Source organism: Alternaria triticimaculans, assembly GCF_023758025.1.
Source record: "Alternaria triticimaculans strain BMP 0046 chromosome Unknown scaffold_5, whole genome shotgun sequence".
NCBI classification, from domain to species: domain Eukaryota; kingdom Fungi; phylum Ascomycota; class Dothideomycetes; order Pleosporales; family Pleosporaceae; genus Alternaria; species Alternaria triticimaculans.
The window spans coordinates 742,052-768,968 of NW_026055962.1; the positions used below are offsets into that span (position 1 = coordinate 742,052).

Here is a 26,917-nt window from a genome sequence, read left to right on the forward strand (position 1 = left end):
CGGCAGGCTCAAAGCATGAGATAGCAGATTCAAAGATAATACAACTCAATATTTGTACGCGATGGCCATATCCTATGTAGCCCTGGTATCTCCCTTTCCCAATCCAAACGCGCTCCCGTGATACTGAACGCCATTGTAATACATTACGTTAATGAGAGTGTTGCGCCGAAACTATGCTGAGGTATCGTGATGAAGGAAATCGCTTATTAACTTGGAAAGACCTTGCGGAACACCCGCCGCCACCTCGGAATGCTCTCTTCTTCTTCCACATCACTAGCCGGTGCATGACGCGGACCAAGCATAGCCAATGCTCGTTGCCGTGCCCATTCTCGTCTGTTTTGTGTGGGACTGCAGTCTTGCGTGGTTTGTGAAGGTTGCGCGTTGGTCGATTGGTGATGCGTCGGGGCATCTGGTGGCGGTGTGGTTGCCATTTCGATATCGTGTGGTCGTGATTGCGTGCGCACAGGCGCACTGAAGATGCGCCGTCCAGATATGGCACCGCCTATCCTGCTACCAAGCGACCCAAAAGCCACCGGCGGTCGAGTTGGCGGTGCTGGTGCTGTGGATGCAGAGCTTGGTTGGGCGCTCGCTGTATGTGCACTGCGCGCCCGCATGCGGTTGATATGGCGCTCTCGCCGTACCATGACATTGGTGATCTTGACCGGACAAGCGCCAGCAGGCAATACGGTCTGCTTGCACATAGGACACAGCGAAGAGTGACTGAGGAGGAAGGTATCAATACATTCGGGGTGGAAAATGTGGTGGCATGGAAGCTCCCGCACTTGAGTCTCGTTGGCTTCGAAATCGTCCATGCAAATTGGACATGTAGGCTGAGACCACGCGGCCGACACGCCAGATGTGGGCACTGTGGGTGCAGATGAGCGACGGGATAACGGAGCCCCTTTGTGTCCAGTTTCCGCATCTACAGCGGCATGTAGCATTCCTAGTGTTTGATTCGGCGGCTGGAGTGTGGTCGCTTTCTCGGGCTCACTCGCAGTGGCAGGAGGAGTGTAGGTGTGTATGGGAAGTTTGTCAAGAACTTGTTGCGAGACTGTCAGGCGCTTGACGCCCAACGCTTCGAGGTCAACCTGGCCGTTGAGAACGCGCTCGCGGAGATCGTTGCGCCGTCTCCGTTGGATAATGTGCATGATGAGGGAGGTGATGCTGACAGCGACGAGGAGGATTGCGAGTACGATGACGAGGAAAACCCATAGACTTGGGAGCTGGCCACCGGAGTCTAAGCAGTGAGGTCAGTGGCATTCATGGATGTGAGCAGGCTGTACTCACCAGTACTGACGGTTGCCCATAGCCGCACATAGTCGGACGAGTTGTAGATCTGTGACAGTTCGGCGGCATGGGGCACTGAGCTGAGATTTCCAGAGTACTCGTTCAGCTGATCCATGATATTGTTGCCCGTTATTGACGACAGGGCGTAGGTGGGAAAGTCGTTAGCCGTCTGCCAACTACCGCCATCCTGAAGGTTCCACGAGGCATCGTTCAGCACTGGGGGCTTGGCGTTCGTGTCGCCTGGCTGGTATGTGAGAAAAGCCTTGGTGGGATGGTTGCGCGCGGCGGCGAAGTACTCCGTCGTACATTGCGCCGAGAACCAGGGCGCAACGGCGATGAGGGCGTAGTCCTTGTCGGTGGGCAGATTCGCTATCCGCGTCGCATTCTCGGGCACGTGAAGTCGTTCCTGTTCCCTACAACTATCTGTGCTGACATCGGGGACGTAGAGAATGCCGTAGGGGTCTTGGTTGCTGTCGACGCCCTTGGTGGACAGGGTCTGGATGTTGTTGAGGATGCGATACTGGAACGAGACGGAGTCGTTGAGGGTGATGAACTGGTTGTTATCGTAGTCGATCACGAGCGGATCCGGGAAGTCGATGGTAAAAATGCCAATCCGCTGGGCAGCTGTAGGAGGGTCAGCGTGGGTGCCAGAGGCGAACGGGCGGCAAGCCTGTGTGACGTACACATGTTGGAGCGACTGCGAGTGGCTACAGATGACAGCGCGCACTGGATGAGGGTTACACAGAGGTCGCTAGTACAGGCCGACTACAATGCATTGCTGGTAGAGCGTGTGTCGAGCGAGCGCAGAGAGGCAGTCTACCAAGAGGCGGCGATGATGATGGTGGAGCTGGCAGCGGGTGGCTAGCATTGAGGCTGGTCGGAAGCAACACGCAGCCGCCCCCTCCCGGATGGGATTCGACAGCCCCGGGCAGCACGTTAGCCAAAGCTTGATTCACTGGCGCGAACAGGAGATTGCGTCAAGAGACACCGCACAGCATGCACACAGGCCCCTCGGGCAATTACAAGCGATGCCGTTGTGCATGAATAGTGCTGAAGCGTCGCTAATGACGTTGGGCCGCCGACATGATCCATCTTATCGCAGCGCCCATGGGCTTTCGCGACTTGGCGTGTCCTGAGGCTAGCACGCCCCGGACCTCCAGGCCTGCCAACAACATGCATGCCCGCGACGGCCATGCCACCACCCCCGACGCCTGCTGCGAACCCCATTGAAGCACACCATCCGCCTGTAGAGCGCCCATGATAGCACGCCGGTAGCCTCCAGACTTCCGCCACCGCCTCGCGTCTGCCGTGCGCCGACGCGACTTCCTTCCCCGCATACCCCGACAACCCACTGCGACACGTCCAGTATGGCGCCCCCAGGCCTGGGTAGCAAGGGAAAGGCGACCAAGCCGGGCTCCAAGCCATCGCAGCCACCGCGCAGCCGGAACACAACGCCGCTCCCCAATGTGCGCGCCTCGGTCGAGCCTGCCGCGTCGTCATCGTACTTTGGAAACCGCCTGAGCTCATATCTCAAGAAGTGCCCTACTACCGTCGAGGATATTCTGGACGGCGGCACCAGCGGCTCGTCGATTCCATCCGGCAAGCAGCTCTTTCTTATGCGCGATAACATCGAGAAGAATGTCCTGAAGAACGTCGAATCACGCTGCGTGCAGTCCGAAGGTGCGCTGAGGGAGCTCATGAACAACAAGAAGAACCGCGCGCCGCGCGAAAGAGACAGGGAAAAGGACGGCGAGGAGCGCAAACACAAGCTCAAGAAAGTGAGCAAGAAGCACGACGAGGACGGAAAGCACCCGCCTGCGACCGGTGCCCATGGCCTGGCCAGGCAGGACGGTGGTGACGCCAAAGGTAAGTCCACAAACACTGGGCAATCACTCTTCCCTGCGACTCTACTTGTACCCATGCAATCACTCTCCACATGCACTACACTTTACATTCTTCAACATGGCTCCTAGACGCCGACAGTTGATCGTCAAGCTCAAGATCAGAGGACTCGACAGACATCTGACTTCACGCACAGAAAACTCCTCCGCCATCTCATCGCCAATATCCCAAGCCCCGCCGTCTGCTGCCGGCGGCGGGCCAGCCGATGCTCCCTCACCCAGCGGCTCCGATGTCTCCCACCAACCCGCGCCCGCCCCCGCCGTACCGCAGTTCCAAACCTTTGGCCCAGACCCCGCCAAATTCGATGACCCCACCATATACCATATACGCGAAGTCACCCCGGGCATGTCGATCGAGGAAAGGAAGGAGATTTACTGCGTCGCCGACTTTCCCAAGTCCAATCTCCGGGACAGGATAGCCGGGTCACCACCAGCAAAGGACTTCTCCAACGCAAAGCCCCCATCGCAGGTCAATGCCACTGTCTTCGCCAACTACGTTGAACCGTACATAAGACCACTTACCGAGGAAGATGTCGCTTTCCTGAAAGAGCGCGGCGACCGAGTAGCACCCTTTGTGCTCCCTAGGCGGGGCCCGCGGCATTACAAGGAGATTTGGGCTGAAGAGGATGGCTCTATGCACATAGACTCCAACGACCAGCGACCGCCGCCCAACGTCCCGCGCGGGGCAGCCGAAGACATAACAGACGATGTGCTTGAGACCGACCAGGTGTCTACCGGTCCTCTCTTGTCGCGCCTGTTAGCCACATTACGTCCCGAGGGCCGCGGCATTCAGAGCTCCCAACACGAGACGAACGGAATGAATGGAGACGCCATGGACATTGACGAAGGTGCAGGCGCACCAGCAGATGTCACTAATAACAACTCGATACCCGCCGCCGCCCAGCTTCCCGAACTTGTTCAGCCTAGTTGGAAACCTCCGCAACAAACCAATCGCACCGACTATGTTGGCATAGAAGATCGCGTGCTGATGGAACTCAAGCACTTTGGCCTGATCTCGGAAGCAGACGCCGAAGCACAGTCATACGATTCCCACTTTGACGACGAAGTAGCTCAACGGCTACGATTCCTGCAAGAAGAACTCCGCAAGCAGTCCATCATCAACGGCGCACGGAAACAGCGCCTCCTCGAACTCACCGAGGAGCGCATAGCCCAGCAAGAGTACAACACTATAGCTGACGATCTTGACAACCAACTCAACGCCGCATACCTTAAGCGCAACCGCAATATAGGCAAGGGCAAGAAACAAAACAAGCGGCCTGGTGGTGCGGGAGGCGGAAGCCATCCTGTGGCCAACGCTGGCATTTCGAGACCGGGCGTTGGCGAGCCAATACGCACTCTGATGGAGAGGAGACAGCAATGGATCAATACTATTGGTCCTGTTGTGAACTACGGCAAGACAGGGTTGCCGACGGAGACCATATTCGGAGAAGATAAGATGAAGGAGTTGGAAAACAGGGAGGTGGAGATCTGGAACACAGAGGCTGAAGAGTAGATTTCTCGGCTAGAATCGACCGCGGCTCAAAAGACATCCACTGATGAAGCGAGGAAAGAGGCGGTCTCTTAGTTGAAGGCGCAGTCCACTGTTGGAAAACGATCATGATGTTTGATGGCGCAGAAATGGCATATTCGGGCGGGAATTACTTGTAGCCAGTCTTTCGGCATTTTTTTTGTCCAAGCATAACCGGGTATGTAATGGCGTAAGGTGTTTACCAGGACCATACTGGCGGTCTGGTGTTATTGATTAAGTTTGCATAAGGCTGCGCTGGAGCGCCAGGCGTTGAGATCGGTTGATCTCTGGAAACCAAAGAGCCGCAATACTACATTTATCCCACGTGTCTATCTCTCGCACCTGTTCTTGTCCAACAAACACATCTGCAGCGCTTCCATCCTCCATTTCTCTTCGCTACAGCATGCCCACCCTTTCTGCTTCACCGGTTCCCGGCCGCGTGGAACCGCGCACATGGCCATGAGATTAGCGAATATCGAATTGGGCCGTCAGCCGTGAAGATAGTAACCTGGCTGACCACGTTTTCAACCCGCATGGGTTTGGCGGTTGCGGCGTGCATGTGCATGTGGAGGCTGTGTCGTGTGCTTTTACCTGGTGGGCAGGGGGTTGGGTAGGACGTCTCGAATGAGAATCGTCGCCAACACCAGAGCTTACGGGTGGGTGGGTTTTGAGCGAGCGAATAGCGGGAGGGGTTTCGCTTACATGTTCGGTAGCTGCATGCCGCGTGGACGAAATGGGCTTTGGGTAGTCTGAGAGGCTGCGATGGGTCATGGAATTGGTTTAGTTGTGGATGTGGTGGGCTCAATGTGGTAGTTTGCAGAAGATGGTGATCGATCAGATCGCGAGGTTATCGCAGATGAGGGTATGTCGCTGTTACGGCTAGTCAATACCGCCATGATGAGTGCTCATTGCTGTGAATGTTAGAAAGGGTTTAGTACTATTAACATACTCTCATTTCTGCTGTAAGCTTTCGACTCCCCTCCAGCTAGTGTACGCGGATTAAACACTTGGTCGTGCCATGCTCATTGTAGTCTACCTCTAGGCTCAGGTACCACAAGCTCCAAAGATTGTGCCCGACTCTTCGAGCTTACTTCGCAGAGCCGCACCCAAGAACTTCTATCGTTCCTGGCTAGAGAATTAATGCCATCCTATTCAGGTTATCTGATCCACGGAACAGTATCGCGACCTGCATATAGCAACGGAGGAGCTCCACCCGGTGCACAGCCGACAATCGAATAATTATGAGTGGATAACAGGCACACGTGGGCTCACCGTCATAGAGAAAACATGCAGAAGCTGTCAAGGATACGTAGAAATACGTTTATAGGAGCAGGATCGAAAGGCGCTGCAAGAGGAGGGTGTGCTGGCCACTAAAGTGGAGAGTTATTTTGAGCTGCAGGCAGCGCTTACCCATCTGGGCCAGCAGCAGGCTAGCCTTATGTACGTCGTCATTGGAAGGCACGATGGATCTCTGTATCGTCTTCGATCCAGATGAATGAATGTTCTCAACTTCCTCTCCTGTGTTAGAGTATGTTGCTGTATTACTATACATGTGCGACGTCTATCAAACGACTGCGCTCACCACATCGAGAGCAGGGTCGGGCCTGCGACATTGGACACACGCAGAGCTCTTGGGAAAATGCATGCAGCGACCTCACCTGCCGTTCGTCCGGTAGCCAGCATCAGCCGTTCATCTTGGCACACGTTTCTTCAAGAAAGCGCTGCGATGTCGTTCAGTATCAGAGTCTTCTGTCAGCACAATGCGGCTGACACATCATTTGTTCATTGGATGCTGCATCTGCACCACTATCAAGACGTATTTTCTCTCGCACAGCCGTCCACCACCTGCATTAGCCTCCCTGCTGGCCACTCACGCCACACCTTCACACCTGGAAAACGTGGTGTCAGGGATCAAGATAGCTGCAGCCGTTGACATGGCCGCAGACAGTATGCAGCATGCAGCGGACAGACCTCATAGAGACGTGTGTAGCTCGCTTGCCGGGTAGCAAGGTATGATGTGGGCGCGAGGGCTGAGACATGCGGGTGCGCTAATCATGGCAATGGTAATCCTGCGATGCAGCTTTATGCGAGAGCGCTAAATCTCACCTACACCACAATGATGCATTTGGGAAAGGTAAGAATATTCAGACAACAGTTCATATATAAAGGCGGCGGAGCCTCATGGAGCTGGAACTCGCCTGAAGGAATTGGTAGTACAACGCTCAGCTTACCTTTTACCCGACACCGACTCTTTGATAGAGGATGCCTGTTATATCATAATGTCTACATCATCTCGACCAATTCTCTGGAGATCTCCGGTCATACTTGAGAGCAACAAGACACCACTCAATATGTCTACACCTACTTCAGCACCCAAACCATTTACACCTCGACGGGACGGGAATCTGAAGCTCCGGGCTTCATGCGACGCCTGTGCCGCGTCGAAAGTCAAGTGCAGCAAAGAGCATCCGAACTGTGCACGCTGCCTCCAAACCCACACGAAATGCGTATACGGCGTCTCGAGAAAACACGGAAAGCCAGGCCGGGTGAGGAAGAGGAACCCAGATGGGTCTCCGTTTGTCAAAGTCACAAGGCAACGCCCATCACCAAGTGGCAATGAGTTCGGCGCATTTATGCTACAAACTCCTTCCGTTCGACGGACCGATTCGGAAGTCACGTCGAATTGGCCTTCAGACTGGTCGTCTACACCAAGCCTATCCACTCCTTCAGGTTTCGACTCCGAGACTGCACCTGAACCACCATACCCGAATGAAAACCTTCAAGATATTACCTATATGGACACTGATATCCTGTCGAGACAACATGTTCAGCCGGAACCTGTGTCAGCCACCGGGACTGACCAGTTCTTTCAAGATCCTTTCACTGAGGAACAGACAGTACAGTCGCAGTATCCCACCTGGGAGACTCTCAACGACTACATGGGTAGCGACGACGCAAACCCCATGGACTATCACCCTGGCGGTGCAAAGACCGTGGAGCATCTACGTTCGGCCTCCTCTATATCTTTCCCGTATAGTCCAATGAGCCAAACCGTAGGAGGTCATGATAACATGACATCCCACGCTGAAGTCGCGACAGACAACTGCCACAATTGCTATCCGTTGGCCTATTCGACACTCGAGAGCCTGCCACACGCCAGATACCCGGGCCACTCGAGGGACTCATTCGATGCCGTTCTTCATACTGTCCGATCAGCACGAGAGAACATCTCGCGGCTTCTCAGGTGTTCATGCTCGTCAGACCCACACCTTGCTATGCTATACTCTAGCATAACATCCAAGATTCTGGCCTGGTATCAGACCGCTGCTAGCATTAGTCGCGGACCCCGTACCAGCTACCCAGTCTCGGCATCGCTCCCTTGGAACTACTGCCAGCCTCTACCTCTCTCGCAGGCCGTTTTCTCCCCTTCGTCTGTGACGAGCATTGGGGACGCGGAAAATTACAATTTGTACATGCAGTCATCTCCGTTCACCCAATACAAATTTGATGATGGTGAGCAAGAGAGACATAGAAGACAGACAATCCTCAATGAGTTGCGAGGATGTGCGCAACTCGTTGAGGCACTGGCTAATTGGGGAGGTAATGGCGATACTTGCGAGCAGGCGGGGCACCTGTATGAATTTCTAGGAGGCTGGCTGAAGAGCCAACTGTGTATGATAATGAAGCAGATCGAACACAAAGAGTCTTCGACGGCTTGAGCTAATGAGGAGGATTGATAATCAGGAAAGGAATGGGGGGTGCATTGGAGGCATTTTGCTGCTGTTTAATAATCACGGTTTCCCGTGGCGGGTGGTAGTCGAGCTTATTACCTAGTAATGATAATTCGAAAGTCCTCATTTCTCATACTCTTAATGACAATAGGAAACACATCTCGTCGATGCGCGGATATTGAGACAACAGTGGCCTGTTCTGCGGCTGTGTTTGTCGAGCTGTGGTGGAGCCACCCCGGATTTCCCCAGTGCACGTGCACCTTCACATGCCTCGGCTCAAACCGCAGCAAGCATCATAGCACTGGCTCACATGCCAGGTACACCATCGCCAAACCTCCACGCCGTTGCGACCGAGAAATGACAGTCTCCCCAGAGAGGATGTACACGGTCAACAATGGCCGCTCAGTCTACCCTGCGACAGCCTCATGACCCGCTCCTAGCACTCTACGACCGCTATGCGACGCTCCTCAAGTCCCGCGTCCGCGGCGCATCCAAGCTCACGAAGCTGCTATCCACCATCACCCTCCTCTTCACCATTATAGGCACCGGATATGGAGGCACGAGATGGTACAAGAGCCGGCGCGCAGAGAAGGAGACCGGCCGACGGTTGCTGAGGAGGAACTCCGGACTGAGGAACAAAGATGGCTCCAGGACCATCTACGTGCCCTACCGCGACTCGACGTCCAAGGTGGTCATCCATCCCACCAAGCAAACCACATTCGATGCGCATCGCAGACTCTTCCTCCAGCCGCCACGCGCAGCCCGCATGGCTGACACGACCTCGAGCGACCCGCAAGCGCCGCCGCCACAGACGAAGCCGGGTCTCAACTTGGCCTTCCTACACCAGTTCCTGAGCCTCCTGAATATCATGATACCGCGTTGGAATAGCAAGGAGACGGGTCTGCTGGTCAGCCATAGCGTCTTCCTCATGCTGCGGACGTATCTGTCACTCGTCGTAGCGCGTCTCGACGGAGAGATCGTGCGCGACCTTGTGGCAGGCAACGGCAAGGCATTCCTGTGGGGCATACTCAAATGGCTTGGTGTCGGCACCTTCTCTTCGTACACAAACGCTATGATCAAGTTCCTGCAAAGCAAGGTCTCCATCGCATTCCGAACACGACTCACGCGGTACATCCACGACTTGTACTTGAACGACCATCTGAACTACTACAAGCTACAGAATTTAGACGGAGGTGTAGGCGTCGGGGCAGATCAATACATCACACAAGATCTGACGCTATTCTGTGCGAGCGCTGCGTCCTTGTACTCAAGCTTAGGAAAGCCATTTGTGGACCTATGCGTGTTCAACTACCAGCTCTACCGTTCTTTGGGACCGTTAGCACTGACCGGACTGCTGAGCAACTACTTCCTTACCGCGACAGTGCTGCGAAAGCTCTCTCCGCCTTTTGGCAAACTAAAAGCTGTTGAAGGACGAAGAGAAGGCGAGTTCCGCGCTCTGCACTCTCGGCTCATTGCAAATGCGGAAGAAGTGGCTTTTTACGGCGGTGACGAGATGGAAAAGCACTTCCTCGAGCGAGGATTCAAAGACCTCAAACACTGGATGGAAGGCATCTACAGTCTCAAGATCCGGTACAACATGCTTGAAGACTTTGTGCTCAAATATTCATGGTCGGCTTTCGGATACCTGGTTACCTCGCTCCCAGTCTTCTTACCTGAATGGGGTGGTGTAGGAGGCACACCTGAGCTACCTGGAGGAGAGAAATCGCACCGCGAGCGCAGCCGTATGAAGGACTTCATCACGAACAAGCGACTCATGTTGTCGCTTGCCGATGCCGGCGGTCGCATGATGTACAGCATCAAGGATCTTTCTGAGCTGGCTGGCTACACATCACGCGTCTACACCCTAATCAGCACTCTCCATCGCGTCCACGCAGAAGCATACTACCCTCCGCCCGGCACGCGACCCGAACTCTATTCCGTCTCCGACATTCAAGGCACAGTCCACAAGGGCTTCGATGGAATCCGCCTCGAACACGTTCCAGTCGTCGCCCCAGCCCTGCACCCCATGGGCGGCGAAGAACTCCTAGAATCCCTATCCTTCATCGTTCACTCTGGCGAGCACCTTCTCATTACCGGACCTAATGGCTGCGGCAAGAGCGCCGTCTCGCGCATCGTCGCCGGGCTTTGGCCCGCATACCGCGGTCTTGTGAGCCGTCCTCGCAGCATCGGCGTAGACGGCATCATGTTCCTTCCCCAACGACCCTACCTCTCCACCGGCACCCTCCGCGACCAAGTCATCTATCCTCACACCGATGCCGATATGAAGGATACAGGACGTCGCGACTTTGAACTTTCTCAGGTCCTTGAAGAAGCCAAACTGGGCTACTTGCCCGATCGTGAAGGCGGCTGGGACACGAAGAAGGTGTGGAAAGACGTCTTCAGCGGTGGTGAGAAACAGAGAATGGGTATTGCGAGGCTGCTTTACCATGAACCGCGATATGCGTTTGTCGATGAAGGTACAAGTGCAGTCAGTAGCGATGTGGAGGGCCTACTCTACGAACGCGCTAAGGCCAAGGGCATAAGTGAGTATCCAGCTACGCCATCTCCATCAAGACTTTGACTGACTCACACACTCCCAGCATTGATCACGATATCCACGCGCGCATCCCTAAAGCGCTACCACGATTACACCCTAACCCTCGGTATGGGCGACCACGGCGACGAATGGGACTTCCAACGTATAGGTACCCAGTCTGAGAAGTCGAGCGTCGAGAAGGAGTTATCAGAGCTGAGAGAGAGGCTGGCAAAAGTGGAGGAGTGGAAGAAGAGACGAGAGGAAATCGAGGCAGAGTTGAATAGGGTGTGGGTTGAAGGCAAGGACGAAGAGGGCGAGACCGAAGAACTTGCACCCCCACCATACTTGGCACGAGATGAGAATGCCGACACAGAGAATACAGACGAGGATGATGTTGGCGATAGAGACCAAGAGGAGGCGGTCGAGAGTGGAAGTGAAGGTATCTCGCCGTCCAGCTAGTCTAGGTATCGGAACAGATCATGTCCCCCACCACAACTAACCTCTTGTCACCCCCGACAATGATACATGCATATTTTCGGCTTTTCTCCAGAGTACATGATGATGGCAAAAAAAAACGAAGAGAAAATAGGCAAAAACATACAACAGCGCGTATTCGCTTCTGGTCACCCACGAGAGCTACTAGTGCGCCGTTCACAGGCTTAAGTACCGCTGAGCGAACGGGAAGCGCTATGATCCTGAAACTATGGTCGTATGTGAAGATTTTGGCCGTCAAATTGGATTATAATGTGCAGAGTTGGGTGCGGTCAATCTTTGCTTCAACCATGTCCCCCGGCTGCTGACAGTGCGACCACTATCTGCTTATCGCGAGTCATTTGGCATAAGCGATTAGGGACACCAATAGAGGTGACGTGAAAGTGGAGTGGCTCAAAAGCTTTCATTTGTTCAACTGTAAAGACCACAGTGGTCGTGTAGTTGCCTGGCCCTAGTATCCCGTTGTCTCGTGGGACAAAAGCAATCATGTATTCTCCAACCCGATTTTCCGCGCACATAGAGCGTCATGCCGTCATCAACACGATCAGGCCGGAGGTGCTGGGTGATTGTGATACCTTGAGCATACCTGAGGCTTGATGTACGTGGCCCAGTTGTTCTTGCCGTAAGGCAAATTTCCATACCCTGCACTTGACGGAATTGGAGTCTTGCCAAGAGCCATGAGAGCCATTAACATATCTCCGAGGAACTCTTTAGGATATTTTGCCAATTCTTGTAATCGTTGGATTGGGTCAACGAGTTCTACGAAACGATAATTGTCGACCGCGAAATCCAAGAGAGCACGGCGCAGAGCTGATTCTTGAAGCGTGTTTTCGTAGACGTAGTCGAGCTCATGGTTTGGGAACATCCACTTCTGCTGCATGTTCTGGATAAGTAGGTCGATCGCGGTGTTGCAGAGCTCAGGAGCTCCTCGGGCGTCGCCAAAGACGTAGATCTCAAAGATGAGTTTCATGCTTAGAGGAACTTTCCCTGACGCGTCGAGGGCCGAGTAGAGCTTCCCTGTATAGATCCAGCTAAAGAACGCCAGGAAGACCTCAGGGTTATCATCCTCCAGATTGACGGTTTCAGGCGTTCTCCAACAACTCTTCAAGGCAGCTTTGAAGTAGGATGAATAGTGCGCAAGGAGGCCTGAGTAGACATGAAATTCGCGCCTGTCGTCCTGTTTACCGACTGTAACCTTGACTATCGAGCCGTAGTGGTCTCTGTTGTATAGATTAGCAACTTCCACAGATATTCAGCCAGTCTTGTGCTTACGGGCTAGGTGGAGCAGCCACGGTCTTCGAGCATCGGGGCAGCTTGAGCAACGGAGTGACGTTTGGGGGCTCCTCTTTCTTCTCGGGAGTCGCCATCGCGAACGGTTGTGGTTGTCGTGGTATGTGGCTACAGTCTTGATAGATATCTCAATGGATGAGATTGATGTGACGGTGACGGTGAAAAGTACTGGGCCTAGTAGCGCGGTCTTGGCAGTGAGCTGGAAAGGCAGGAGCAACGGACAGGGTCCAGCAGGCGGTAACGAGCCGGGTTCACCGACTAGAGACTACCGTCTGCTTTTCGCTTTGAGGTATACATATCATAAACGGTTGGAAATTACTCACCGTTCGGACCGATGTGGTTCCCAATGTCCACTCTGAGTGGCGGGCTCTGGATTACACCCTTCGACATCCGCAGCGGTCCTTACACAGCATAGCCTCTTTCTCCTTACCAGATTGCTCAAATGACTGAAGGAAGGACTCCGTAGCTTCGGATTCGTAACCCCGTTGTTCATGCTGACAGCATGGCCAAATAACTCTCGCGCTAGTCATACCTACTCTTTCACCACAGTTGCAGTACTTCTTTGATGTGATTGTACACTAATCTCATTTCTCTTTCTCCCTATCGGAGAAAACGCCAGACCATGCAAATGCTACTCGCTCTTTCTACGATTGTACAACTACTAATACATAATTTTTCCCTTTTCCAACACGCTCGCTAAACCCCAAAGTCGCTCAATAGAAAGAATTGCGTATTACTAGTATTTCTTCTTTCTGTGCCGCACATGAGGATCCTGTCCCTTTCGGTTCCTCTTCTGCCGGTCCGTTGGCGGCCGGTACGGTTCTTTGCCGTACTCTTCCCGGTACAGGCTAAGCATGTACTCATCGACGTGTCTTCGCTCCTTCTCGTTGCCATCGACATCGAGGTCTTCGTTCGCTTTGGCGGCAGCGGCGGCCTCCGAGGCGGCTCTCGTGGCGTTCAGACTCTCGTTGAAGTCGACTTGGTCTTCTTGAATCTCGTCCACAATCTCCTTCTGCGCGATGGAAGCTGCCGTGCGATCCTCGGTATCCTCCACTGTGCCCATGACGCGTGCGTCACCCAGCAGTCCAATCTTCTCGCCGAGCACACGTTCCATGGCTGCACCCGCTTCGTCGTTGGTGTCGATTCCTAGGTTCTCGTCGAGTGCATCGCGCCAGGTGACTTTGTTGAAGGTGTCTGTGGTGAAGTCACCCTTTTGGATAATGACGTCGTCGAGGAGACGTTTCTGGTTCGACTTGCGGAGGATGTTGGCTTCGATGGTGTATTCGCTGACGAACTTGTAGATGTGCACATCGCGCGTCTGACCGATACGATGAGCTCGATCTTGACACTGCTTGTCCATCGCGGGGTTCCAATCAAGGTCGTAGAAGATGACGCTGTCCGCACCTGTGAGATTGATACCGAGACCACCAGATCGAGATGACAGGATGAAGCATAAGATGCGGGGGTCACTGTTGAAGCGATCGGTAAGAATCTGGCGCTGCTCGATCTTGGTAGACCCGTCAAGGCGCAGGTAGCGATATCCATGAATGTTCAAGAATTGCTCGAGAATGTCTAGAACCTTTGTCATCTGGGTGAAGATGAGCGCACGGTGGCCACCAGCCTGTAGATCTCGAAGGAGTGTTGCAAGACGCTGAAGCTTGCCACAGTCGTATTGAAGGAGACGCTTGTCCGGGAAGGCGATCGATTGTCGGATGCGCGAAGAATGGAAGGGGTCTTTTTCGTGTGCTGCCTCCGACGATCGAATCAGCTGGACACCGCGCCTGGATAGGGTCAGAGTTGCTAATTCCTCGGCCGCAACGGCAGGCGTAACGCATGTGAAGCGGGTAATGAGAGGCTCCATAGCCTCAGCACGCTGCTCCAATGTTGGGATCATATCATAGAAATGGGTAATTTGTTGATCGTGCCAATGCGACAAGACACGATGAGAGCGCGGTGACCTGAATCCGAGTAGACCATGATGACGTTGAACGATGTCATAGTGAATCGTTTCCTCTTGTCTTGGTTGCATTTGAGCCTGACCGAAGCCGTGGTAGTTGGGATGTGGAGTGTGATGGGTTCGGTAGAGGAGAGGCTTAGCCACTCTCTTCCCTTCAGTGATAGCCCCAAATGTAAAATCGTGCCAATTGACGGTCAGTGCGTCAATGATGTCCTTTCCGTAAATCGGCATAAACTGGGTGCGCGCGCGAGTAAGGTTAAGACATGTTTGCAAATGGTCCCGAACGGCCACTTGCTCTCGCTTCGCCATCGCTGCCATAGTCGCTTGTAGTGAAGAAGTGCCCTTGTCGATGGGCTTGTTGATGCGCCGTGTTTGGCGCTCGATCAGATCCTCCAGGGGCCGTGTGGCGCGGATAGGGTAGGTGCGTCTAGCATGACCCAACTGCGTCTGTTCCCGTCGCGCAAACACCAAGTTCAAGGCGTCTAGATTTACTTGCTTATCTTCCATGCCCTCTTGCAGTCGCTTCCTGATGAGAAGGTCCTTGATCTCGTACTGAGCAGCGACTGACTTGGGCATGGCCATGGACGTTACAATGGCTCGTGTTTCGAACAGGTCGGGGTGATTGCAGACTTTTCGTAATGACATTAAGCAATTGATAATCGACATGTAGTTGCCGGAGGACAGGATCTCCTTGGTCGAGGCGCGGCCCATGAACCCATCGTAGAGCTGCCGTTGCCGCTTGGAAAGCTTGCAGTAGACCACGTGCTCATACTTCCCTGGCATTTGCTTCTCAACCTCTGATTTCAGCCTTCGAAGCAAGTAGGGGCGAAGGACTTCGTGAAGCCGCTTGACAACCTTCTGCGCTTCCGCATCAAGCTGCTGCCGACCTTGATCGAGAATCTGCGAAGTAGGATTCTTGAGAGCCAAGGTAAACTCCTCCAGTCCCGCGATGCGACCTTCCCCGGCAAAGCCAGCTGGCATTAAGAAGTAGAGCAGCGACCAAAGCTCATCGATGTTGTTTTGTAGAGGCGTACCAGTCAGTAACAACCGTCGCTCTGTTCTAAGATTAAGCATAGTCTGCCATCGTTGAGACTTGAAGTTTTTGATGTTGTGGGCTTCATCGAGGACCAGGTAACGCCAGGGACGCATCTTGAAGGCTGCTGCGTCTTGGAGGATGAGCTGGTAGGAGGTAATGACGACGTTGTACATGTCCTTGCCAGTGTTGCGCCAACCCATGCGCTTTCGTTTTCGCTCATTGATGTCGCCATAGTATGTCAGAATCTTGAAGCCTGGCAAGAATTTCTTGAACTCCATCTCCCAATTGAGCATGACACTGGTGGGTACGACGACTAGATGTGGTCCCCATATCTCGCGACGAACGGCGAGGTAGGCGAGAAGTGAGATGGTCTGTATAGTCTTGCCCAGACCCATCTCGTCTGCGAGGATTCCGTTTGTCTCGGATTCGTACAAGTTCGCCAGCCAGTCCAAACCATCGTGCTGGTACTCTCGGAGGGTACCGCGTAGTAAGGACGGCACCTCGGTCCTTGGTGGGGATGATGTATGCCGTGATCGAGACGCGCTTTTAGAATGTACTACATCTTCCATCGGAGTTGGCTCAGCTGCCTCGACGGTAGGAGCAGGTTCTGTTTCAGAATGCCCGTTCACATGTGGCTCGTCTACTTCAGCGACAGAATCATGACCATTCACATGTGGCTTCTCCTCGTAGACTTCCGCGGGCGATGTAGCATGGCCATTCGCTTGTTCGGGCTGAGTTGTCGGGTCTTCCGGTTCCACATCGTCAATCGCGGTCTTGGCGGCCTCTTTCAGTTTCTTGATGTCTTTAGGTGCCAAGAAACCCATCATGCCTAAGTCTTCTCCCTCACTCTCATCCTCGTCGTCTTCTTCCGAGCCGGCTTCTTCATGACCATCACCCTCGCTGTCCGAACCTTCGTTGCTCGACCAAGCTTCACTACCAGATTCCGAGCCCTTGTCGTCCTCAGAATCGAGCAAAGCATCATCAACCTGATCGAGCTCCACTGTAGCAGGATCAATATAGTCTGGCTTCTGTTTATCCCCATCTTCTTCGTGGTCGTGAAAGCCGTTGGTCTGTTGAAATTGGTTCTCTGGAAGCTCGTTCGTGTTGTCGACATCGAGGTCGGGATCGGGTGTTGGCGCAGGAGTGCCCTCTTCGGAATCAGCGTCGTCATCGTCTTCGCCGTCGTTTGAGTTGACCTCCGCCTCGGAGCTGCTCCCGGGGAGATCGGGAAGTTGTCCGTACTTCTCGCGTAGTTGTTCGGCCGTGAGGTTCGCATCTTCGTCCTGCTCGTTCTCTGGTTCGCTATCGGAGCTGGAAGACATGACATCGTCGTCGTGCTGTTGTTGTGAGGCATGCGACACCCCGCTTTCGGATTCCATCTCATCGAAATCGCGGTCTTCGCTGACCAAGGATGAGGCCCCGTCGCCAGCGTTACGACCACCCAGAATCTCTTGCGCTTGATTAAACATGTCGTCCATGGCCTTGTGTCCGAGCTGCAATTGTTCCTCCTCATATTTAGCCACACGCTCCTTGTCGATCTCAACCCTGACCAAGCCCCATGCGTCCTTGACATCCTTCACGAGCTGCTTGTATCTCGTCACTTGCCGCTCGGTCTCTTCCTGTTCGATCTCATCTTGGCTCTTGCGCTTGAACTTGTTCTTCCAGAAGTCGTATGCTTCTCTGGCCAAGATCTTAGCCGTCCGCCGATGGAATGCCTTTTCCTCCTTCAATAGCTTGTTGAAGTGCAGGGCATGAGCGACCACGTGGTCCCAATGTCCGTATTGTGGCGGTGGCTCTGGGGCTGCTTCAGGCGCATATACGCTGCATCGTGCCTGGCTTAGAACTCCATGTTCAGCAGCCTCGACAATCTGCAGCCGGCGCTCGGCCTCTTCCTCGGCCTTTTCCTGTGTGATCCGAAGCGCCTCTTCGCCGTCTAACGGGTCGTCTTGTCCTAGCCACTCTTCGAGCGACGCGTACTCTGACTTGGGCGGGGCATGGTGGGGATGGCGGTTGGGAGGGTCGGGCTTTCGCAGTCGCAGGCGGAGACGAGGGGCAGGCATAGATGGGTTCGAGTCGTCGGGCGATCCATACAGGCCGGCGTAGGGGTCGTGTCCGTTCGTTTCGGCATCGTCCATGGGCTCGTCACCTAGATCATCGGTAAGTGGCTGCGCTCCCCTCCGAGAGCGCCCGACCCGCTTGCGCGTGCCTTCGGGCGACCCATTCTGCAGTGCTGGCGACGTGACGGGCGACGTTGTCGCAAGTGCTGGAGGCTTTCTCTGGCGCTCAGACTTGCGCGCCGGCGTTGCCAGAGACTGTGCGGACACCTTTTTGGGGATGGTGGATGGCGTCTTCCCTTTCGAGACAGACATGGGTCCTGAGCCATTGCGCGACTCTCGCTTGACGCCGTTCTTAGGGGTGCCGTTGGTCTGCGTCGCCTTGCTGGCCGGGCGAGAATTCCGCTTTACAGGTTCCGGCGTTGGCGGTGCAGCGTCCTTGCTCACACGTGATGATTTCCTGACACCATTCTCGAACACTGTCGTCGGTCCATCAGCCACAAATGACTTCCAGGGCGGCGATGCGGCGCGTGATGCTGAGCGGCGCGGCGTGGTATCTTCGAGTTTCCGCCGTTTTGGCGGCCGCTCAATGACGCCACCATCATCGCCATTTACAGGTGCCGGCGGATGTTCCTCCTTGATCACAGGTGCGCTGTCGTTCTCGCTCTGTTCGCCATTGTGTGTGATGTCGGATGGGTTGTGTGCGGCGGCCGAGTCGCGTGGTGGGATGGAGTCGATGTCGCGATCCGCGGCGGTAACTTCTTCCATTCAGGAAGGGCGAGAGCGGCGGCCTGGGGAGCCTGGAGACACCCGGCGCGCGGCCAAATCGACATATATCAGCTCGAATTCGGGGTCGCAAGATAGCCTGACGCGTGCTGGTGACGGTGATGGGGTCGGATTTCAAATTCGAGTTCGCGTTGGGATGATGCGGTGTTATGTCGAAGTTGTGAGATGGTAAAAACAGAGCCGGCGATAATGTTTAGTAGGGATCACGCTAAATACCGGCACGGGCGCGCATGCCATCCCTTTGACGTGAACGACGGCGGAATGCTGGATATCACGTTTGAGAATGTTGTGACTGAGGCTGTCTAAAACCTCCGCAGATTCTTTCAGGCAGGCGTCGGGTTGCTCAGTCGCGTAGACGCCTTTCGTGTCACATCCATGACCGGTCGTGGTACTACGCAGAGCAGTTAGACCCACTTCTCCGCCAAGCATTACCGGGGCCGCAACTGAGCTCATCGCGAACGACACATCAATACTGCAACCCATCCAATCCCCGCAATCGCGCCGCAACGTACGAAGACACCGAAGACACGCATCGCGCAAATACTCACTCGGCTCTAGCATGTTCCCCAGGCGCATTGTAGCGGCACGCCCGCTGGCTCGAGCCGTCGTCCCCGCCGTAGCCCGGCCACGACCCCAATTCACCCAAATCCGAACCGCTCTCACCGACGCTGAGAAGGCCCACGCTGAGCTCACAGACCCGAACCAAGTACGCCCACTTTTTCTAGAGAAGGCAGGAAGGACCTAGTGCTGATGGTTACAGAACGGCGGCTACATCAACCCTCCCGCTGAGAAGCGAGGAAACCGCGACCCGTACGGCGACTACTGGGACAAGCAAGAGCGCCGCAACTATGGCGAGCCCTGCCACGAGGACAACGATATCATGGGTGTACTAGCGCTCCACGACTACAACCACTTCAGCCCCCAATGGGGCTTCGTCCTACTGGGCACCTTCGTCGCCTCTGTCTTCGGACTCTGCGCGGCTGTTGGTACTTTCTACCCCGACAAGCTCAGCGCGCCCAAGACATACCCAGATGGTCTGGAGGCTGAGCTGGGTGGAAAGGGTGCATTGCTGGTAGGTATATCGTGGACTATTGAGGACTATTGCTAACAGTGTATAGGCAAGGAAGCCCGGTGAGGGCTGGTAAATTGTATGCAGACTCGACTGACATGTACATACAACCCAATGGGATTCTCTTTGTCAATTCAATACCCGTTCACATCTTAGGCTAGTTTGATTTTGAGCTCCATCGCCAATCTAGTCTCAAATACTAATGCATTCATCCCGTTCTGGTTCGATTGGACGCTGATTCGAGAGCCTGGAACCACCTCGTCGATGCACCACTCTGCGCTGCGTGCAGGATAATGCGTCTCGGCATCCTACGACACCAATCCAGGGGCACTGCTCGCCACTACGTCATCGCAGCAATCCAGGAGCACACCCTCGTGGGCCCCATGCATTCCGCAATCCATGCCCAGGCCATGAGGGAACTCAAGTTCCAACTGGCCACGGACTGGTCCACCCTTGTTGCATGCTCACTTTGTCGGTAACTGCCCAGGATACTCGCTAGGATCCGATTGGTCAACCCACATATTTATACAAGCAATTAACAGGACCATATACGGCAGTTGACTTTAGAACCTTCTATAGGAAAGGATCCTTCGATGAAACTACCCGACATGGCGAACCGTGAACATGATGTGGGGTGAGTTCCATGTGGAGACCTTGCTTCGAACGTCACTCATGATATATTATGAGACTCATGTTCCACAACGGCACGTTCCTTGAATCCCAACATCTAAACTCCATTTTCTCGTTGTCATTGTCCACTTGGATCGTTCAGACCACTTGATCGTCAGCATGTACTGGTCCTCGCTCACGCTCAAGCTCACCTCTTTGTTCCACAATGTTGCAGCATCGCCGGCTCACGACCTCGAGGCCCGACAATTTGCAACAGCGGCGATGCTACGTTTCCAATGCTCTCAACTAGTCTACGACCGTATCGATCCACTTGTCCAACCCGGCATTGCACCTTCAGCACATATGCGTAAGCGATGCCCATATACTACCTTGATAAAGTATGTATACTAAATTTGCATGTCATCGTCTAGACCAGATCGTTGGCGGAAACGCGTTCAACGTCTCCATGCCACCGCTCGACCTCGACCCCAGCACGGAAGCCACTTGCACAACCTGCGATTTTGCCGAAGACCTCTCAAACTACTGGACCGCGAATCTCTACTTCAAAGCGCGTAACGGCACCTTCCAACGCGTCCCACAAATGGTCAACTTGGGTCTACAAGGCAGAGAAGGCGTTACAGTGTACTACATTCCGCCATACGACGGGAAAAGTACGGTGACCGCGTTCCCCAAGGGTTTCAGGATGTTGGTTGGTGATCCAGGCTTAAGAGCTAAGGAGGGTCAGCAGAAACAGCTCTGCCATCGTTGTTTCACGAACAAACAGCAAGATCCTTTTGGTGGAGCACCGTGTATTGGAGAATTCGACACAGCGAGCTTGCCACCGGGCATGTGTGGGGGTGGGATCAGAACGACTATTACATTCCCAACGTTTGTGGACTCTATTTCACCTGGCTTCGAGCGTATCGCTAATCTTGAATATAGATGCTGGGATGGCAAGAACGTTGATTCTCCAAACCACAAAGACCACGTCGCGTACCCTACATCTGGCTCTTTCGAATCTGGCGGTCCTTGCCCATCGACTCATCCAGTAAAGATGCCTCAGCTCATGTACGAGGTCATGTGGGATACTACACCTTTCAATGACGCGGCTCTCTGGCCTGAGGACGGGTCGCAGCCGTTTGTTTACAGCATGGGCGATGCGTGAGTGGCGTGCAGCGACTGTGGGACAACGGCACTAACTATGTGTAGGACTGGCTACGGTCAGCACGGTGATTATGTCTTTGGCTGGAAAGAGGGTGCGCTGCAGAAAGCTATGGACCAACGCTGCTTCGGGAACACATGCACGGGGTTGACGACACAGGCTGCCGATGTGTCGACCAAGTGTGGGGTACCACAGGCTGTGAAGGAGCCGGTTGAAGGATGGCTCGATGAGTTGCCTGGTGGTCCAGTCGTGACCTATGAGTGATCCGGGTCAATCAAACTGAACCGTGGGAGGGTAACGTACAAACGTGGGCCGAACTTATACCTGCAAGTAACCCGACATTCGTTGTACTATGTTGACGTCTATAGAAGAACCATTATTTCGTTAATAGCATATCGCGCTCGCTTGAAAGACTCTCCGCTGGCTTTTTGGAAGATTTCCTATCAAAATTGTCCAGTGGTCGTGTGGTGCGCAGACACCGGAACGAGCAATCGGCCGCTCACCGCGGTTGGATTTTCGTTGTCATACAAACGGCTGATCTTGCAAGGGACCCGTCCGCACCCTCCACTCCCACCAATTTTCATCATAACCGCCATGCGTCAATGCGAAGAAGACAAGGTGAGCCAGAAGAGGAAGGAGCGCCAAAGGCGCGAAGCGAATGTTGCGCTTTCGCATGTTATCATCCACGAAGATCCTGCAGGAAAAGATGAGACACCAGTACCCGGACATGATGAGAAGCTACCGGCGAAAGACGTATCGCCAGATCCTTCTGACGCTGCTCAGTCACTTCGCCCTCTACCGCAGATCTCGCGCAAAAGACAACGCGAGCCTAGTTGCGAGTCACGAGACCCGTCACTTAAAGAGTCGATTGTGGATACATCACAGCGTGATTCCACCGACGTACACAGCCCGTACTCAGAATCAGCAACCGCCCCATTGGAATACTACATTCGCCTAGCCTCAAAGTCCATGTCGCTCCCAACTCCTTCCGACTCGTACTTCACCTCACCAGAGCACGCGCCAGTACTCCACCGCAAGCGCGAGAACAAGATCATAATGTACACAGGCTCCTTCAACCCACCGCATCTTGGTCACTTCGAACTGGCCTTTCATACATTCCTACGTAGCTCCTCCACCACCGTCGCCGTCGTCTTCCTTCCATTTCGCGATAAACTCAAAGCGAAAGATGGCGCTATGGTCAACGGAAAGGTCTTCGCCACTGAAAAAGAACAAAGAATCGCGCTACTACAAAACGACCTACTGCAGCGCTGGACTTGGTTTTACAGAGGCCATCGCACAGATTTCGAAAAATACGGGGCTACTCTGATCAGAGAAGCGAAGAAAGACGGATTCCAAGTTTCCTTTGTAGTCCTAGCTGGAAGCGATAAATTCGAACGCGAAAAAGTCGAAACAAAGCCCTCTTGGCTCATAGGATGGGGAGAAATAATCACCAGCGACATTACACGGCCGTCTAGTCTGTTCAAGGGTCCAATGCATCCGCCCAGACGGCTACCTGGATGTAGATCTTGGCGTTTGATCTCTACACCAACCAGCAGGAAGGGAGACTTCAGCTGTGAATGTGGAGGTGCGAATCATGAATGTCGCATCTCTCTACGGATTCAAGAGTACTGCGGTGGGCATGCTGCTTTGGAAGGCGAACCGCATGTCCGATCAAGGCAAGACAGTTTGCTACATGAGATTCTGGTAAGATGCCATGAGGGAGTGGGGGCGACATGGGTTTGCCACAAGAAGAGTGGGGGTACAGTGACGTTTTTGGGTAGTGGAAGAGATACTGAGGGCGATGAGAAGAGAGAAGAGGTTAGTTCTTCGGCTATCAGAAAGATATTGGTTTGAGGTGGTAATCGCGAGGAGATGTCGACAAAGTTGGAGAAGGTCATGATGAACCCAGAGTTACTGCTACACTATCTTGAATCGGATGGATAAGCAACAGAGGAGCCGCAGATCGCGATACATCCTCAACACCCTCCTCAATCTAATCCACGGATTATATAGAACTACCAGATCTTCGCCAACGCCTCAAGCCCTTCAATGGAAAGCAGGATAGCCATGCTCTAACATTTGTGGTATTGAACGCCAGTGAAATGGTCATCAAAGTCCATCGCTCCAGAGGCAAGTTGAACATACTTTATATGGGGCTTGCAAGTATTCAAGATAGCCTTCATGTCTCGGGCGAGATCCCAACATGCAGCGCAGAACATGGTGTCGCGCTAATATAAGTAGTCAGAACAACTCTCCAAGATCCAAAAGCCAAGGAGCTTGGCGACGAATACATACCTTGTTGCACAAGAAGAGACCGCACGTGTATGAGCAGCTAATCATCGCGCAGTGCTCGAATCCGCCGTTGACACAGCACTTGCGGTCATTGAGTTTTCGGAGCCAAAACCAGCCATCATGACAAGAAGTAGCTCCAGTGACGTCCGTGCCCCAGTCGCAATTGAACTGTTCATGATGAGATCAGAATGCGTTGTTAGCGAGAGAAGGGTAAAAGAGGCTTACAGTTGATGGCTTCTCAATACCGAGCTTTTCGACGACGTTCTCTGCGTTCACGTCGGAGGAAGCCCCAGGATTGATCGCCTGGATCTGCTCGTGGATGGATTTCGCTGTGCCCTTGAAGGTGATACCGGGGAACCGGTCATCGGTCACCTCTAACTCCACGATAGTCATGCCATCGGCGGATGTCTGAACACTGGCTTGGTCTGCTGGAATGGCCGTGGCGTTGCTCTATTGGTCCCGTTAGTCAATGATACCTACGAGGAACCTCTGCAAGTGGTGGGAAGCAACATACTGTGCAAGCCAACAGGCTCGAAACGGCAATGAGGGTGGCGAAGATGATTTTCATGTTGGTACGAGATGCGTCCGTGGTCTACGAATAAGGTAGAGGTGAACCTCTCAGCGGGTTGAGTGGACTCTTTTGCGGGGGTAAGATGGTGGAACAGCAACGGAGAGACAACATGGGTCCATCTATATCAAGAGGTCTCCACCGTTGTCAAGCCTTCCCTCACTTTTAGACCCACACCGATATCATTTCCCTATCGCCCGTGCGCACCGTGGAGGAGCGTTCTTGCGCGAACGGTCCGAGTGCTGTTGAATTAGGTTAGAAGGGGAGGGAAATTGAGCCCGGAAGGCTCCGTGGACCTGAAGTTGATCACTTTTGGCTTAGTGCGGCTAGGATGATGTCAGAACAGCTGAGGGAAGGAAGGAGTGAGTTCGCTTGCCACGTGCTTCACTCGACCACCTGGGCACGCTTTCACTGTCCCTTCATTCGCAACTCTGCTTCAGCTTGGCCAGATGAACGATGCGTTCTTCTCGCGTTTTCTCGTGAAATCTTGTCTAGATTATGATGCGTGGAGTTCCTATCTGGCTCGCCACCGTCTTGCCCAAAGTGCATGCGGTGACATATACCTTCTATCAGGACATAGCAGGCTTAGCATATTGTTGAGATAAACCTGTGGAGATACTGCAACTTCAGACTGCTTGTATGATGACGATGAGCGGTTACAAGTTTAGTGTTTCACTACATCGTTCTTCGCTCTTTCCCGATTTCCTCACGTCCCAGGGTCTTTCCCGTTAAGCCGTTTGTTTGGGTCTAGAGATAACGTCATTGGGGATTTAAGAGTGTGTCAAAGTTGAGATTGTGACTGCTCAAGGAAGGAGAAGGCAACACGAACTAACTGTCGCAGCACTTGTTGGCAATGTGGTATAGGACTATGATCAGTTGAAGACATGGGACCTGAGGGGTGGTCGTATGGTCTCGAGTCGTGTGAATTCAGTATATTGGTGTGTATTGCGAGATCTGGAGCGATGCCTATGAGAGCTGCCAAGACACATGGATGTTCTTGCGTTTGCTTCGAGAGGTTAGAAGCACAGACTATCGTGTCTGATACGGCAATGCATACGGTGAACGTCACACTTTTACACAAGCGGTGCCCATTTCTCCACCGCTATCCAGTCTAAGCTTCCTCCGGGTGGTTGCTGGATCCTGGATCTTGTTGCCTTCACCTTCACTCAGATCCAACACGCTCCCATTGCAGTATATAGTTCCTGGGTTTCCTCTCCCCCGCCGTGCCTCTTCAATCTCTCCACTGAGTTAAATCAGAGCTGGACGTCGACTTTTTCTCTAGTTACACCAGCCCTGAGCAACCATCAACATGAAGACCACGCTTCTGACCTTGACGGCCACTGTCCTTGTCCGGGCGGCGGCTATTCTCGCTCACCCATCTCGTAAGCTCTCAGTCCTAGCTTATGCAAAAGCCTCCAACTAATGTTCTACAGACCCCAACTCCGCATACGGCGTCACTCCCCGAGACCAAGACCCCAATGATATGGATGCGCTTCTCGGAATCAACTGCCGCGGCAGCGCCATGTGCACGCTGTCGACTTGCGACATTAGCCTCTCGAAGATCAAGGCATACATTGATACTATTGGTATGTTCTACAAAAGAAGTTCGCCGCACTGAGCTGTGCTAACAATCTTCATCTAGACGACAAAGAAGAGTGGGGCAACGGCGACCAGATCGCTTGTAATCTTTGCAGTGGATGTTCCAACCCCGACAAGTGCGACGGTCTCTGTGCCTTCCCACAGAAGCTCAAGTCAGACGAGAAGGTCAATGGCAGCCTGATCAAGAGCAAGATCAATGACCTAGTCAATCACAAATGCGGTAGTAAGTGTACCTTGGCCTACGCTACCTTCCAATACTGACTCGTTGCCAGGATGTGGCAGCTGCCCTACTAAGCCGGGAAACGACGTTAACACTGGCGAGATCACGGTCAACTACGTCACGTCTGGCTGCAAAGAGGGTGTCTGCGATTACAAGCGCAAGGCTGCCCGCGATGAGGTCGCTTCCAGCGTTACAGCCGACGAGACTACTGACGAAGATGTTCCCGTCGACCAAACTATCGATACCGACCTTCCTGCCGACCAGACTATCGACGCCGACGATCCCATCGATACATTTCTTCCTCCCGGAACATCCGAGAACGTACATACCCTTAAGGCCCCTTGGGGTATCAATTGCAAAGGTAGCAGTCTATGTCGTATCTGCAAGGGAAGCCTCAGGCAGATTCAGGAGACATTAGCACTGATGGGTAAGTACATGCAACACACGCTCAGCTCCCTCCCTATCAAGTATGCTTTTACTGAGAGCACTATTCGCAGACGACGACTGGGAATACAAGAACAACGAGGGGATTGTGTGCGCGCATTGTACAAAGACCAGTTATGCGGCCAATTGCATCATCGCCCACAATTTACACAGACCAATTGCCATCAGGGATGTCAAAATGTTGGTCCAGCGACTCAAAGATTTTGGATGTGGACGTAAGTTGGACTCTTCTGTCGCTGTTGTGAAATCGGGGCTAATGGTTCTTAGGATGCGGAAGCGTTCCCCTCCACGTGGGCGCGGCGAATGAACAAGGCATGCTCACTGCTAACTACATAGAAAATGGTTGTCCTGACAAA

The 26,917-nt window shown here is 53.6% G+C and overlaps 10 protein-coding genes across 10 annotated transcripts; 6 read left to right on the plus strand and 4 right to left on the minus strand.

Moving 5' to 3' along the window:
* Nucleotides 1-206: 206 nt before the first annotated feature.
* J4E78_004569 (uncharacterized protein) lies at nucleotides 207-1,974 on the minus strand (the record flags this gene model as incomplete). The annotated part of the gene is made up of 3 exons (XM_049365197.1): nucleotides 207-1,237; nucleotides 1,288-1,911; nucleotides 1,971-1,974. 3 exons carry the CDS (start codon nucleotides 1,972-1,974, stop codon nucleotides 207-209), a joined length of 1,659 nt encoding a protein of 552 aa, XP_049222998.1.
* Nucleotides 1,975-2,654: 680 nt separating this feature from the next.
* On the plus strand, nucleotides 2,655-4,701 carry J4E78_004570 (uncharacterized protein; the record flags this gene model as incomplete). Its single annotated transcript, XM_049365198.1, has 2 exons — nucleotides 2,655-3,153; nucleotides 3,326-4,701. The coding sequence occupies 2 exons, from the start codon at nucleotides 2,655-2,657 to the stop codon at nucleotides 4,699-4,701; spliced, it is 1,875 nt and encodes a 624-aa protein (XP_049222999.1).
* A 4,140-nt stretch (nucleotides 4,702-8,841) lies between these two features.
* On the plus strand, nucleotides 8,842-11,442 carry J4E78_004571 (uncharacterized protein; the record flags this gene model as incomplete). Its single annotated transcript, XM_049365199.1, has 2 exons — nucleotides 8,842-10,990; nucleotides 11,048-11,442. The coding sequence occupies 2 exons, from the start codon at nucleotides 8,842-8,844 to the stop codon at nucleotides 11,440-11,442; spliced, it is 2,544 nt and encodes an 847-aa protein (XP_049223000.1).
* A 577-nt stretch (nucleotides 11,443-12,019) lies between these two features.
* Nucleotides 12,020-12,842, minus strand: J4E78_004572 (uncharacterized protein; the record flags this gene model as incomplete). Its single annotated transcript, XM_049365200.1, has 2 exons — nucleotides 12,020-12,695; nucleotides 12,748-12,842. 2 exons carry the CDS (start codon nucleotides 12,840-12,842, stop codon nucleotides 12,020-12,022), a joined length of 771 nt encoding a protein of 256 aa, XP_049223001.1.
* A 659-nt stretch (nucleotides 12,843-13,501) lies between these two features.
* Nucleotides 13,502-18,580, minus strand: J4E78_004573 (uncharacterized protein; the record flags this gene model as incomplete). Its single annotated transcript, XM_049365201.1, has 1 exon — nucleotides 13,502-18,580. The coding sequence occupies one exon, from the start codon at nucleotides 18,578-18,580 to the stop codon at nucleotides 13,502-13,504; it is 5,079 nt and encodes a 1,692-aa protein (XP_049223002.1).
* Nucleotides 18,581-19,157: 577 nt separating this feature from the next.
* Nucleotides 19,158-19,743, plus strand: J4E78_004574 (uncharacterized protein; the record flags this gene model as incomplete). Its single annotated transcript, XM_049365202.1, has 3 exons — nucleotides 19,158-19,304; nucleotides 19,359-19,670; nucleotides 19,717-19,743. The coding sequence occupies 3 exons, from the start codon at nucleotides 19,158-19,160 to the stop codon at nucleotides 19,741-19,743; spliced, it is 486 nt and encodes a 161-aa protein (XP_049223003.1).
* Nucleotides 19,744-20,639: 896 nt separating this feature from the next.
* Nucleotides 20,640-21,702, plus strand: J4E78_004575 (uncharacterized protein; the record flags this gene model as incomplete). The annotated part of the gene is made up of 4 exons (XM_049365203.1): nucleotides 20,640-20,643; nucleotides 20,708-21,164; nucleotides 21,219-21,437; nucleotides 21,486-21,702. The coding sequence occupies 4 exons, from the start codon at nucleotides 20,640-20,642 to the stop codon at nucleotides 21,700-21,702; spliced, it is 897 nt and encodes a 298-aa protein (XP_049223004.1).
* Nucleotides 21,703-22,032: 330 nt separating this feature from the next.
* Nucleotides 22,033-23,382, plus strand: J4E78_004576 (uncharacterized protein; the record flags this gene model as incomplete). Its single annotated transcript, XM_049365204.1, has 2 exons — nucleotides 22,033-22,924; nucleotides 23,294-23,382. The coding sequence occupies 2 exons, from the start codon at nucleotides 22,033-22,035 to the stop codon at nucleotides 23,380-23,382; spliced, it is 981 nt and encodes a 326-aa protein (XP_049223005.1).
* A 531-nt stretch (nucleotides 23,383-23,913) lies between these two features.
* J4E78_004577 (uncharacterized protein) lies at nucleotides 23,914-24,298 on the minus strand (the record flags this gene model as incomplete). Its single annotated transcript, XM_049365205.1, has 2 exons — nucleotides 23,914-24,180; nucleotides 24,245-24,298. 2 exons carry the CDS (start codon nucleotides 24,296-24,298, stop codon nucleotides 23,914-23,916), a joined length of 321 nt encoding a protein of 106 aa, XP_049223006.1.
* A 1,309-nt stretch (nucleotides 24,299-25,607) lies between these two features.
* On the plus strand, nucleotides 25,608-26,806 carry J4E78_004578 (uncharacterized protein; the record flags this gene model as incomplete). Its single annotated transcript, XM_049365206.1, has 5 exons — nucleotides 25,608-25,680; nucleotides 25,732-25,884; nucleotides 25,941-26,120; nucleotides 26,170-26,584; nucleotides 26,752-26,806. 5 exons carry the CDS (start codon nucleotides 25,608-25,610, stop codon nucleotides 26,804-26,806), a joined length of 876 nt encoding a protein of 291 aa, XP_049223007.1.
* Nucleotides 26,807-26,917: the final 111 nt, after the last annotated feature.